We start from the raw sequence: 9,577 nt of genomic DNA on the forward strand, positions 1-9,577 counted from the left end.
AAAAAGCACAGGAATGTGTCCAAGAAAGTACATGTTACAGGGGGCATACATTCAGCATTCCAAGCATGCCCTTCACACAGTACCCACATTTACACCCTGCAGATCACTGTTGGGAACAGGGGGCGGAACAACAGCATCATTGGTGTTGATGATGGGAACTATGTTCATCCGCAGCAGTTCGTGGAGCGTGCTGTTCAGGTTGCGACGCTTCTGCTCATCATGAAAATCCAGGTTGGTGACAAGAATCTACAGAAGTGGACAGAAATGTAGAAAATTAAGTGCCATTTAAAACTGACAGCGTTTTACTCTGTGAGAACAGTACATACTTGTGCAGTGCAGGTGCTGTACTGGGTAAACATAGCTTCATACAACGCCATCAGACCGCTCTGTCCAGCAGCTGCACATGCCCTCGCCTCCAAAACTGGAACAGACTAAAAAACAAAACAAAGATTTCACTAAAGTTAAAAAAAGACGAACAAAAGTCATAGTTATATTTAAACATTTTTCCAAAGAGTGGACTAAAATCCCCAGTGTTTAAGATTATTGCTCACCATTTCTTTGAGTTGGTTCTGTCCTGAATGCAAGGCTTGCCTGACGCTTTGAGACAGCAGGATCTCATGTCTTAGTCTCTGCTTCCCAAATGCCACAGCACCACTGGTTACAATCATCATCTCCCTGCCTTGGTTCTGCAGCATGGCCACCTGACAGGACACATAAAACTCTATAACAAGCCTTTTTCTTTCTTTTTTTTTTTACAGCCAAGATCACTCCTCCGGTGTGAGCCCACATATAATCATATTCCCAGAGCCATCATCACAGAGTTCCTCTCGACAGTATCAACCATATGAATGTGGCGTTACCTGCTCTACTATCGAGGCCAGTCGTCCCAGTGCCAGACCGCACTCGTCGCGTGTCACCACAGCACTTCCCAGCTTCACCACAATACGCTTGGCCTGCTTTAACTCACTGCGGTGGACAAAAGACTTTCCATGGGGACGTGGGACTGCAGAGAATAACAAAGTCATTTTTTATTACACATCAGCATGCACCAAAGAGTATTATAGCATATAGCTCAAAAAGATGGCGAGAATAGTGTCCAGGTCAGGTGTGACAAGGAAGCTGGCTGGTTACTTACATTTAATCTGGGAATGTGATCTGATGGACACTGGACAGACATTTGATTGCCTGATTCTGGATGGCAGGCGAGTGCACAAGGCCAGTCTGGCAAACATGGCACTGACTCTTGACGGCTGCGTTGAACACACAAACTAGGTTACTGTAACCTCATCTGAGATAAGCAGATTTGGATACAGTAAGATAGACATGCTATATAGTTAGCTATCTACATCGTACTTAAAATGTAAAAAAGCTACAATATAACAAAATGATTGAACATTTTATATTTGAACATTATTTCAGTCTCACTAGAAACGTGCCATGAGTTTCAGCATTGTGGTATTTGACACACTGACCCAGTGAAGATGATATTGTTTGGATTGGTTAACGTTAGCTTAGACATATTAGCTTCCAAATTCCAAAGGGCTAACATTAGGTGCCGTTTAAACAATTGAACTCCAACATATAAGAAGCCCTTGCAGTTTGCAATTTAACGTTAGCTAGCTAGTTATTAAGGCTGAACTAAGTGTCTAACGTTGTTTCTGCTGTCAAAACGTACCTAGGGCTAGCTGACGTTAGCTACCATTAGCTATTTTGAACTACCTCACTGCATTGCTTAGCTGCTGTGTTTAACTGAATGAACTGATAGAATGCTGTGCAAGATTACTCCTTACCTTACAATGTGAAAATCTAGAAAACCAAGCACAACTACACTTGAGAGTGCACTGCAGGAGACACGCTGTCTCTGATAGCTAGCCTGGCGGTGCTTTGCTGCCACATCAACAGCACACGTTGGTCTTGGTTGGGAAGTGCCGTATTTGAGCTATGCACGAATGACATGTACGTAAAATATACGTTCACGTAGTAAACTCACATTACATCCATGAGTAGCTAAGAGAAAGATAATTATAAGTCCTGGCTGCACATACGCAGAAATATAGCGTATCGTTAAAGTTGTTTACATGAGATAGGTTTTATGAAAATATTAATTTAGTTAAACCTTAAATACAACTGCGCTAAAAATATAGCAAACCTCTAAAATTATTTCCTTTATTAAATGAAATTCAATGTCACATTTTTCTTTATAAAGTTGAAACATTATTGTAGGTAAGCGTAACATATTTGAGCATTGATGTGTATCACTGTAACTGCTTTAACTAGCACTGGATATTACTGAAGGCACATTTTGTAGGCTACAGAATAATTTCAACTCAAGATTCACTTAACTTGTAATGCCATGACATGCAAACTGCGTTTGGTGATGAAGACCTTATGGTTAAAAACTCCAGAAAAAGCTAGAAAGTGGACCTTGAGTTCACATTATTTTCTCAATACTGAACCCAAAGTGAAGAATTGATTTACAAACTTCAAATTTAAATGGTAGGCCTACTTCATTTAGAACACATCATAGGTAATCTAATTCACTTGATCAAGTTTGTTGGAAATGTGCCATTCAATTGTGTGTGGTCTAGAGTCAATGGCTTGAATCAGCTGGTGGAAGATATTATCTCATCTTTAGTAATCTGACACTGAGGCACATGAGTGGCGTGTGAAACATTCATGAGCATGCCTGGAGCACAGTGCCCACTGAGCTGCCATACCGGTGCACACACAGCTATGGGGACTGTAGAGGAAACCTTTAAGTGTCCCGTCTGCCAGGACTTCTTGACAGATCCTGTGACGCTGCCCTGCGGACATGACTTCTGCCTCACCTGTATCCAGGCTGTGTGGGAAACAGAGGGATCTGATGAGGGTCCTTTCTTCTGTCCAGAATGTCAGATATTCCTCCCCTCTGACCTCACACTGGAGGTAAACACCAGCCTTCAGAATAAAGTAAAGGACTTCATCAATAACAGCTCGTCAATAGAAGAGCTACGGACACCACCACCAAGCGGGGCAACCGTATCATCTTCAACCATCCGCTGTGACCACTGCATAGAGACACCATCGGTGGCCATAAGGACCTGTCTGACCTGTGATGCCTCACTGTGCCAGGCTCACGCCCTGCTGCACCAGCAGAGGTCTGCTCTGAGGGAGCACACAGTTGTGGAGGTGACGGGGGATCCTCTGTCTCTGAAGTGCAGGGAGCACCGTGATGAGCTCAAGCTCTTCTGCATGGAGGAGAGGGCCCCTGTGTGCTGTCTGTGTGTCCTGGTCGGCACGCACAAAAACCACAAAGTGTTTCAACTCCATGAAGCCTGCACAGACTACAAGGTGAATATATTTTGGCTGTTTAATTTTCCTGAAAATGTCATGAATATTTTTGTGTTCTATAGGCCTGTTGTATTTCTGTCTTTAGAGCATGTTGGAGACCACCATGATCAAACTGCTGAAGAGGAGAAGTGAAGCAGAACATGCCATCATGGACTTGGAGTCATTGTATACACAAACAGTGGTACCGTCGATGGGAAATAGCCATCTATTGTTTTATTTGAAGACTCCCCTCTTGTATGTATTTAAATAATGCATCTTTTTATCTTTAGAAGTCTGCTGCAGAATTCAGAGAAAGAATCTCAGACAAGTACAGCAGGATCCGTGTTGTGCTGGATGGGGATGAGCGTCTCATGATGCAGATTATAGACGCAGAGGAGACATACATGACAGAGTGGCTGGAGGCCCAGAGGGGCATCATGGAGGCTCAGATCAAAGAGATCGACAGCCTCAGAGCCTCCAGCAAATCACTCCTCCGAGAATCAAATGAGCTGCGATTCCTACAGGTAGGTTACCTAATATTATCCCAGTGTGTTATTATGATCATGTGAAAGTAAAAATGCAGGTAAAATGTTTTCTGTGTATTACATGGTTTATTTTCAACAGCAAATCACATCACAGAATCTTTGGTGAGTATATTATCACTCTATTTTTTCTATCCCAACTGCCTTCTTTCGGTAGGATTTTTGCCTTCTAATGGTTTTCAGTTTTTACTGTAGCGACCCTTTGGATTTAGCACCAATCCAGGAAGTAGACAAAGATCTGTGTGACCCTGAGAAGCTGAGAACAGTAGAGAAGCTGGTGGATGACCTCTCAGTGGCTCTGTCTCAACACTTTCCACGAATGTGGTCATGTTAGTAAAGAATCAAATATTTTGCCATCTAAAAGCAATCCCCCGCTATCTCTCTGTACTGAATGTAGATTTGTATTTGCAGATCTAAGTTCTCCTGCTCTGGACTCCAAGTCAGCCCATCCCAAACTGGAAATATCCCAGGACAGGAAACAAGTGTACTGGAGAAGGCAGCCTGTCAGTGACGCGCTGAGCCCCCAGCCTTATGACTCCCAGTACAGTGTCTTGGCCCAGGAGAGCTTTACTGCTGGCCGCCACTACTGGGAGGTCATCGTCCAGGAGAAACCTTACTGGCTAATGGGTGTGACCACCGGGTCAGTCAATGAAAAAGGTGCTCCAAGTCAGAGTTTCTCCAGCCTGGGTGTGAACAACACATCCTGGTGCATCTACCATGGAGACGGGCAGTACCTGGCATGCCATGATACCCAAGAGAAGCAGCTGTCGGTGGGTAAGAGAATCAGAAAGCTGGGTATACTGGCAGATCTCCAGAAGGGGGAGCTGTCATTCTATGATGCTGATGCTATGACCCTGATTCACACTTTCTGTGTGCAGTGCACAGAGCCCCTCTACCCCATGTTAAACCCATGCATTGATGTAAATGGACTGAACATGCAGCCGCTTACCATGTTTTGGATTAAGGACCCCTGAGATGGTCACGGAAACACAAATGGGGGGAAAAGAGTGAACTTAGAGGACAACCTTAAATGTTTTGAATCAAGATTCAGTGATTGGTCAAAGTGAAATGTCAAAACATGTTGTAAAAGATGCTGTAAGAGACCTACCTCTGTATTTAAGAGAAGTGATTTCCAGAACCGATATAGAAAAACTGTATTATGTTGTGATATTATATTATTGTGATCCTATAATTCAGATGTTTTTATAGAAAGTAAGAAATATAGTCAAGAAGAGATATTTTATTTCCTTCTATAGTCGTTGGTCGGATCTATTTGAACCTTTCAGTGTCAAGTACAGTAAATATTTTATCAAGAGGTATCAGGTGTAGCCTCAAACAGCACTTTTGTTCTCTTGTAAAGCCTATAGATTCATCTTAGCAGCGTTCATGTTAGACTGGATGTTGTTCAGGAAGTAAATGGCCCGTGCATAAACTACTGGCTCATTCTTTGTACAACTGTCCCTGCAGTTCACCGCACCATGGATGACATGCATGCCTTCAATCAGAAAATGAGAAATTGTAACCCTGTTAGATTTTGAGCAATCATTTTGTGCTTCAATCATCCAATTCACCAAACACTAAGCGAGTCAATGGCAGAATAAGCTGTTTGGCATTGGCATAGAAGATTTGGCAAATTTTACATGGGCGCAACCCACATACTCAGCGCTGCTGCTCATCCTAAAAATGTATATTTCCTACAAATGGGACACCATTTGAAAGGGAACTTAACAGGCTTTCCAACGGTATAAGATTTATTGCCAAGAAGCATTGTTACCACAGAGAAGTAATCCATCTAGCACAAACTTCCTTACTTTTTGTGCTAAATTGAGCATAAGTTTTGGATTGACTTGGGTTTATTTTTGGAGGGGTGTACATAGTAGCATTGAAATTAAAAATTGTTCCAGTCTTGAAATGAAAAATACCAGGTAAAACAGCACAAAACCCCAAAGCTAAATCATGAGTAAGCGTTACTCCATACATAACCAAGTTCTTGGCTACACTGGCATGTTGCTGAGTAACAGGGGTTGCTTATGGAGATGCTGCTTCAGTCTTTGACTTGATCCAGTTCAGGAATTGAGTGACCCGTGTGTAGACCCCAGGCTTGTTCTTCTGTCCACATTGGTCTCCCCAACTCACTAGGCCATATATAACGCTGGTATTGTTCTCCTGACAAGTCAGTGGTCCTCCAGAGTCCCCCTGAAACAAAACCACACAGCTGATCACATAGCAAATGCACACAAGGCTGCAAATAGTTAAAGAGCTTAGGTAAGTCAGTCATGCAGTTATTCTGAATGGTAGCATGCATTTTGTCTTGCAATGCCAGACCTTCCTCCACAGCACTGAGCATGAATTTAACTGGGAACTTCCCACAACCAACCTGGCAAGAATCTGCCCCTCCCTCCAGGTAGCCAGCGCAGAACATACTATTATCCAGGACTCTGCCATAAACACGAGGTTCAGAGCACTTTTCCTGGTTGATCAGCAGCACATTGGCATCCAGCAGGTAGTTGGAACCATACTGTGCTGCAAAGAGAAGGAGTAAAAATTTGATTTTAGCAAATCGCAACTAATACAACAAAGTTGTAACAGAGACATTTGTGTCAAATTTCAGTAGCTGTATGCTAATTAAGATATACAGAGCCCTTTAAACAAAACACAACAACCCTGAAGTGCTTGTTAAACGAACCAAAAAAAGTCAAATTTATTAGTTGTGCTTAGTTGTGATGCGAAAATGGCCTCACAGTCCTCAGTGACACCCCATCCAGAAATTTTACACTCCATCCCATCAGGCAGTTGGGCATCCGGAAGACAGGCTGTCTTCACAAACTGGGTCTCATTGGCACAAACTCCATAAGTGCCGCTCAGCCTCAACAACGCTTTGGAAATGCAGATTGGATAAAAAATAAAATTGGAATGATAAAACACTTTTAAAAAAAAAATTACATCACATCATCACTTTTTTCTTTCATCAATGTGGTCATACTGTCATCAATCATAACATTACAAATGGTGCTATTTGACTCTCACATCCCATCCTTAGTTAACTAAAAAAGGATTTTTAGATAAAATGATTATACTGTTGGTGATCTCGGTGTTTTTTTAATTTAAGATAAGAGAAAGAGATAAATAACCTATGTCGTTGAACGCAGCTGTTGGAGTCTCTCTGTAGTTCTCATGAACAATAGCCTCTGCAACTTTTATGGTTTGTTCTGTGGGTTCCTCCGTATTCAGCAACAGACCTCCCACGACCACCTGCATGTCCTTATTTCGTTCGCTATTCAGACACAAAGCGCACACAAATCAATAAATATTAAGTTATTTAAGTATTTTGTGTTTTTTCACAGTCATTATGATTGCGCTTACATGCAGTGTCCAGCTGTCAGTACCCAGCAGCTCTGGATGAGAACTCCTCCACACATGTGTTTGAATGGCTGATTGGAGTTCTTTGGTCTCACTTGCAGGGACACCTGCCAGGGTAGAGCCCCTGGAGCGACCTTCAGACCCCCAAAAATTCGGGTAAGGGGCTTTTTTGGCTGAGGCTTCCCACAAGTGGCAAACTGTTGTGGGGGAGCGGTGCCAGTGGGGATGAGAGGAACTAGTGTAGTAGAAGGTTGTGGAGCAACGCTGGGCTTCTCAGTCTCTGTTGGTACGGTAGGTGATTCTGTGGGCTTGAGTGTTGGAGGTGGGGCCTTGGAAGCCGTGGGACTGTCGTCTGTAGGGACAATTTCAGTTGGTGCCACACCTGAAAACATACACACAAGAAGTTTACAGAAGAGATCTGCTTCTGTTGACTCATTATTAGAAAGTTATCTGAAGCTTCAAAGCCGACCTGTTGGTTCAAGACACTTTGTGACATTACAGTAGTCCCACAACAACCTGTAGCCTTTTCTGTAGAAACACCAGGGCATCTTGTCTCCGTCTGGGTTTCTATGTCATAGGAAATAGGTGAGTGAGCATCCTCTTGTAGATATCCTCTGCCACTTGAATACCTTCATTTCTTTTCTCCTGACCTGCAGAAGTTGTGAGGGCCAAGTCCATCTTTGTTCTGGAAGATGTTGAAGGGATCCGCTCCGTTCTTCAGGATGAAGTGGGAGTTCCAGTAGAGGCATTCATACTCGTCATCTGTCTCGCTCACATTGCCACGGTATGACTCTCCGTCATCCACATAGCAGTCATTTGGGCCTAGGAATTATACCTCACCCAGTCAGTATATGAGTTCTGATGATGCACATGTATTGAAATGGGAAAAGGAAAACAACAATGTAATTGTATTTACCAACATGGCAGAAACGTCCGCTGAACCCCAGTGGGCATTGGCATTCAAAGTCATTACCATCCTTAAGGCACTGTCCACCATTCCTACATGGATTAGGCTGACACACGGCAACTTTGGAGAAAAACAGTCGACAGTTCAAGCTTGCTTTTCAGGAATTGTATAAACATGTAGAAATGAGGAATTCTGTCATGTTACTTACAACTTCTGCAGTCTGGAGGCTGGAAGGGCATCTTACATTTGCACTCATAGAACGGGGCAGTTGGAATCCGAACACATTCCCCACGTCCGCATTGACCTTTTCTACAATAGTTTGGGCCTGAAATGATAGCAACCTTGTTTTAGTTTTAGTTTGCTCAGAATATTGTGCATATCGGTCTGCAGTCCAACAACAGCATGGTAAAAAAAGAAAAGAAAAATCAAACCTTCCTGGCATTTCCTTCCCTTAAAAGGTTTGGGACAATTGCATTTGAATTTCCTCTTGCCTTTCTGCTCACACACTCCATTGTTGAGGCAAGGGTTTGGGATGCATTTGCCTGAAAGTAGAAAATTTAAGAGGGGAACCTATGCTTTCAATAAAAAAAAAAAATCCAATGTAAGGTAGCCTTATATGAGAAAACGTGACATTTCACAGATTAGTATAGTTTACCCAAGTGTCAATTCTCTCACCTTCTTGCTCTTGAAGTTCAAAAACCCAGTCTGAATGACTTTCATCATCGTCATCCTCTTCACTAGCTCCCTCACGGATCTCAAAGAAGGCGTCTAAAACAACAACAATTTTTCCTTATAAGACATGAAGCTTTGTTGTCTTCCTTTCTTACCCTGTAAATAATAATATAATGTAATATAACATGAATTAAAAAGAAGCAGCTACCTGAAATGATGTCCTGAAATCTTCCTTTCTTCTTTTCTTTGTCAAGTTTTTGACGCCCATGTCCCTGAGGCTCACGATCATGATGTCCATGACGATCATGATGTTCCTGCTTTTTGGTTTTATCAGGTTTCAGCTGAACAATAATGTGAGAGCACCAATGAGACTCAATAACTATAATAATGTATAATATAAATATAATAATGAAAGTGCTTCGTAGAATTTTGTTAATATTTATTACGAAACAATGTAATGAATTAATCTATTCTAACCTGCACAACAAGTGTGAATGCATTTTATTCCCAGCTAAATGCCTTATCAATGACATTGCAACATTGTAAACAAGAGCCATTACATTTGCTTATTGCTACACAATTGCTGTATAATCAGTGAATACATACTTCAGCAGGTATGAGGAGCACCGCATAGACGAGGCAAAAGAAGAGGAGCTTAAGGTTCATGATGGCAGTGGATCAGAAGACTTCCAGGAGAGAGTCAAAAAGAAGAGTGCACTGTCTGACCGAACACCCACACTTGTCTAAACATTTGTGTAAGTACACTAACCTTTGTATCAGCATGGGG

At 42.3% G+C, this 9,577-nt stretch overlaps 4 protein-coding genes across 5 annotated transcripts in view; 2 read left to right on the top strand and 2 right to left on the bottom strand.

Annotated features, from left to right (window-relative positions):
• The window catches only part of LOC116693915 (delta-1-pyrroline-5-carboxylate synthase), an 8,072-nt gene extending 6,115 nt beyond the window's left edge, over positions 1-1,957 (bottom strand). Inside the window, exons 1-6 of one of the 2 annotated variants that reach the window (XM_032523229.1) lie at positions 1,791-1,957; positions 1,136-1,250; positions 861-1,003; positions 552-701; positions 327-431; positions 94-246 (exon numbers count right to left, since the gene is read on the bottom strand). In XM_032523229.1, coding sequence (XP_032379120.1) covers positions 94-246; positions 327-431; positions 552-701; positions 861-1,003; positions 1,136-1,232 — 648 coding nt within the window. In that variant the 5' untranslated portion in view covers positions 1,233-1,250; positions 1,791-1,957. Of the gene's footprint in view, positions 1-87; positions 247-326; positions 432-551; positions 702-860; positions 1,004-1,135; positions 1,251-1,790 lie in introns of both variants that reach the window. The other variant, XM_032523228.1, reaches the window with a different exon arrangement.
• Positions 1,958-2,690: 733 nt separating this feature from the next.
• LOC116694738 (E3 ubiquitin/ISG15 ligase TRIM25-like) lies at positions 2,691-3,580 on the top strand. The gene is made up of 2 exons (XM_032524591.1): positions 2,691-3,330; positions 3,416-3,580. The coding sequence occupies exons 1-2, from the start codon at positions 2,734-2,736 to the stop codon at positions 3,578-3,580; spliced, it is 762 nt and encodes a 253-aa protein (XP_032380482.1). The 5' UTR covers positions 2,691-2,733.
• Positions 3,581-4,023: 443 nt separating this feature from the next.
• Positions 4,024-4,894, top strand: LOC116694739 (nuclear factor 7, brain-like). The gene is made up of 2 exons (XM_032524592.1): positions 4,024-4,180; positions 4,263-4,894. Exons 1-2 carry the CDS (start codon positions 4,024-4,026, stop codon positions 4,823-4,825), a joined length of 720 nt encoding a protein of 239 aa, XP_032380483.1. The 3' UTR covers positions 4,826-4,894.
• Positions 4,895-5,873: 979 nt separating this feature from the next.
• habp2 (hyaluronan binding protein 2) lies at positions 5,874-9,577 on the bottom strand. Its single transcript, XM_032522743.1, has 13 exons — positions 9,397-9,577; positions 8,999-9,131; positions 8,794-8,886; positions 8,550-8,660; positions 8,327-8,443; positions 8,128-8,238; positions 7,862-8,033; positions 7,681-7,778; positions 7,215-7,593; positions 6,983-7,125; positions 6,593-6,727; positions 6,229-6,374; positions 5,874-6,047 (listed from the first exon to the last, which is right to left on the bottom strand). Exons 1-13 carry the CDS (start codon positions 9,454-9,456, stop codon positions 5,880-5,882), a joined length of 1,866 nt encoding a protein of 621 aa, XP_032378634.1. The 5' UTR covers positions 9,457-9,577; the 3' UTR covers positions 5,874-5,879.

This window comes from Etheostoma spectabile, chromosome 8 (assembly GCF_008692095.1).
Source record: "Etheostoma spectabile isolate EspeVRDwgs_2016 chromosome 8, UIUC_Espe_1.0, whole genome shotgun sequence".
NCBI lineage: Eukaryota > Metazoa > Chordata > Actinopteri > Perciformes > Percidae > Etheostoma > Etheostoma spectabile.

Bases quoted from the DNA above. Each gene is read 5' to 3' on its own strand.
- LOC116694738 (XM_032524591.1), top strand. From the start codon at position 2,734: ATGGGGACTGTAGAGGAAACCTTTAAGTGTCCCGTCTGCCAGGACTTC. The intron at 3,331-3,415 runs GTGAATATATTT...TTCTGTCTTTAG, and splicing joins AAGCCTGCACAGACTACAAG to AGCATGTTGGAGACCACCAT.
- LOC116694739 (XM_032524592.1), top strand. From the start codon at position 4,024: ATGGTTTTCAGTTTTTACTGTAGCGACCCTTTGGATTTAGCACCAATC. The intron at 4,181-4,262 runs GTTAGTAAAGAA...TTGTATTTGCAG, and splicing joins CTTTCCACGAATGTGGTCAT to ATCTAAGTTCTCCTGCTCTG.
- habp2 (XM_032522743.1), bottom strand. From the start codon at position 9,456: ATGAACCTTAAGCTCCTCTTCTTTTGCCTCGTCTATGCGGTGCTCCTC. The intron at 8,661-8,793 runs GTGAGAGAATTG...TTCTACTTTCAG, and splicing joins TGAACTTCAAGAGCAAGAAG to GCAAATGCATCCCAAACCCT. The intron at 6,375-6,592 runs GTGAGGCCATTT...TTCTCTTTGCAG, and splicing joins ATGGGGTGTCACTGAGGACT to CACAGTATGGTTCCAACTAC.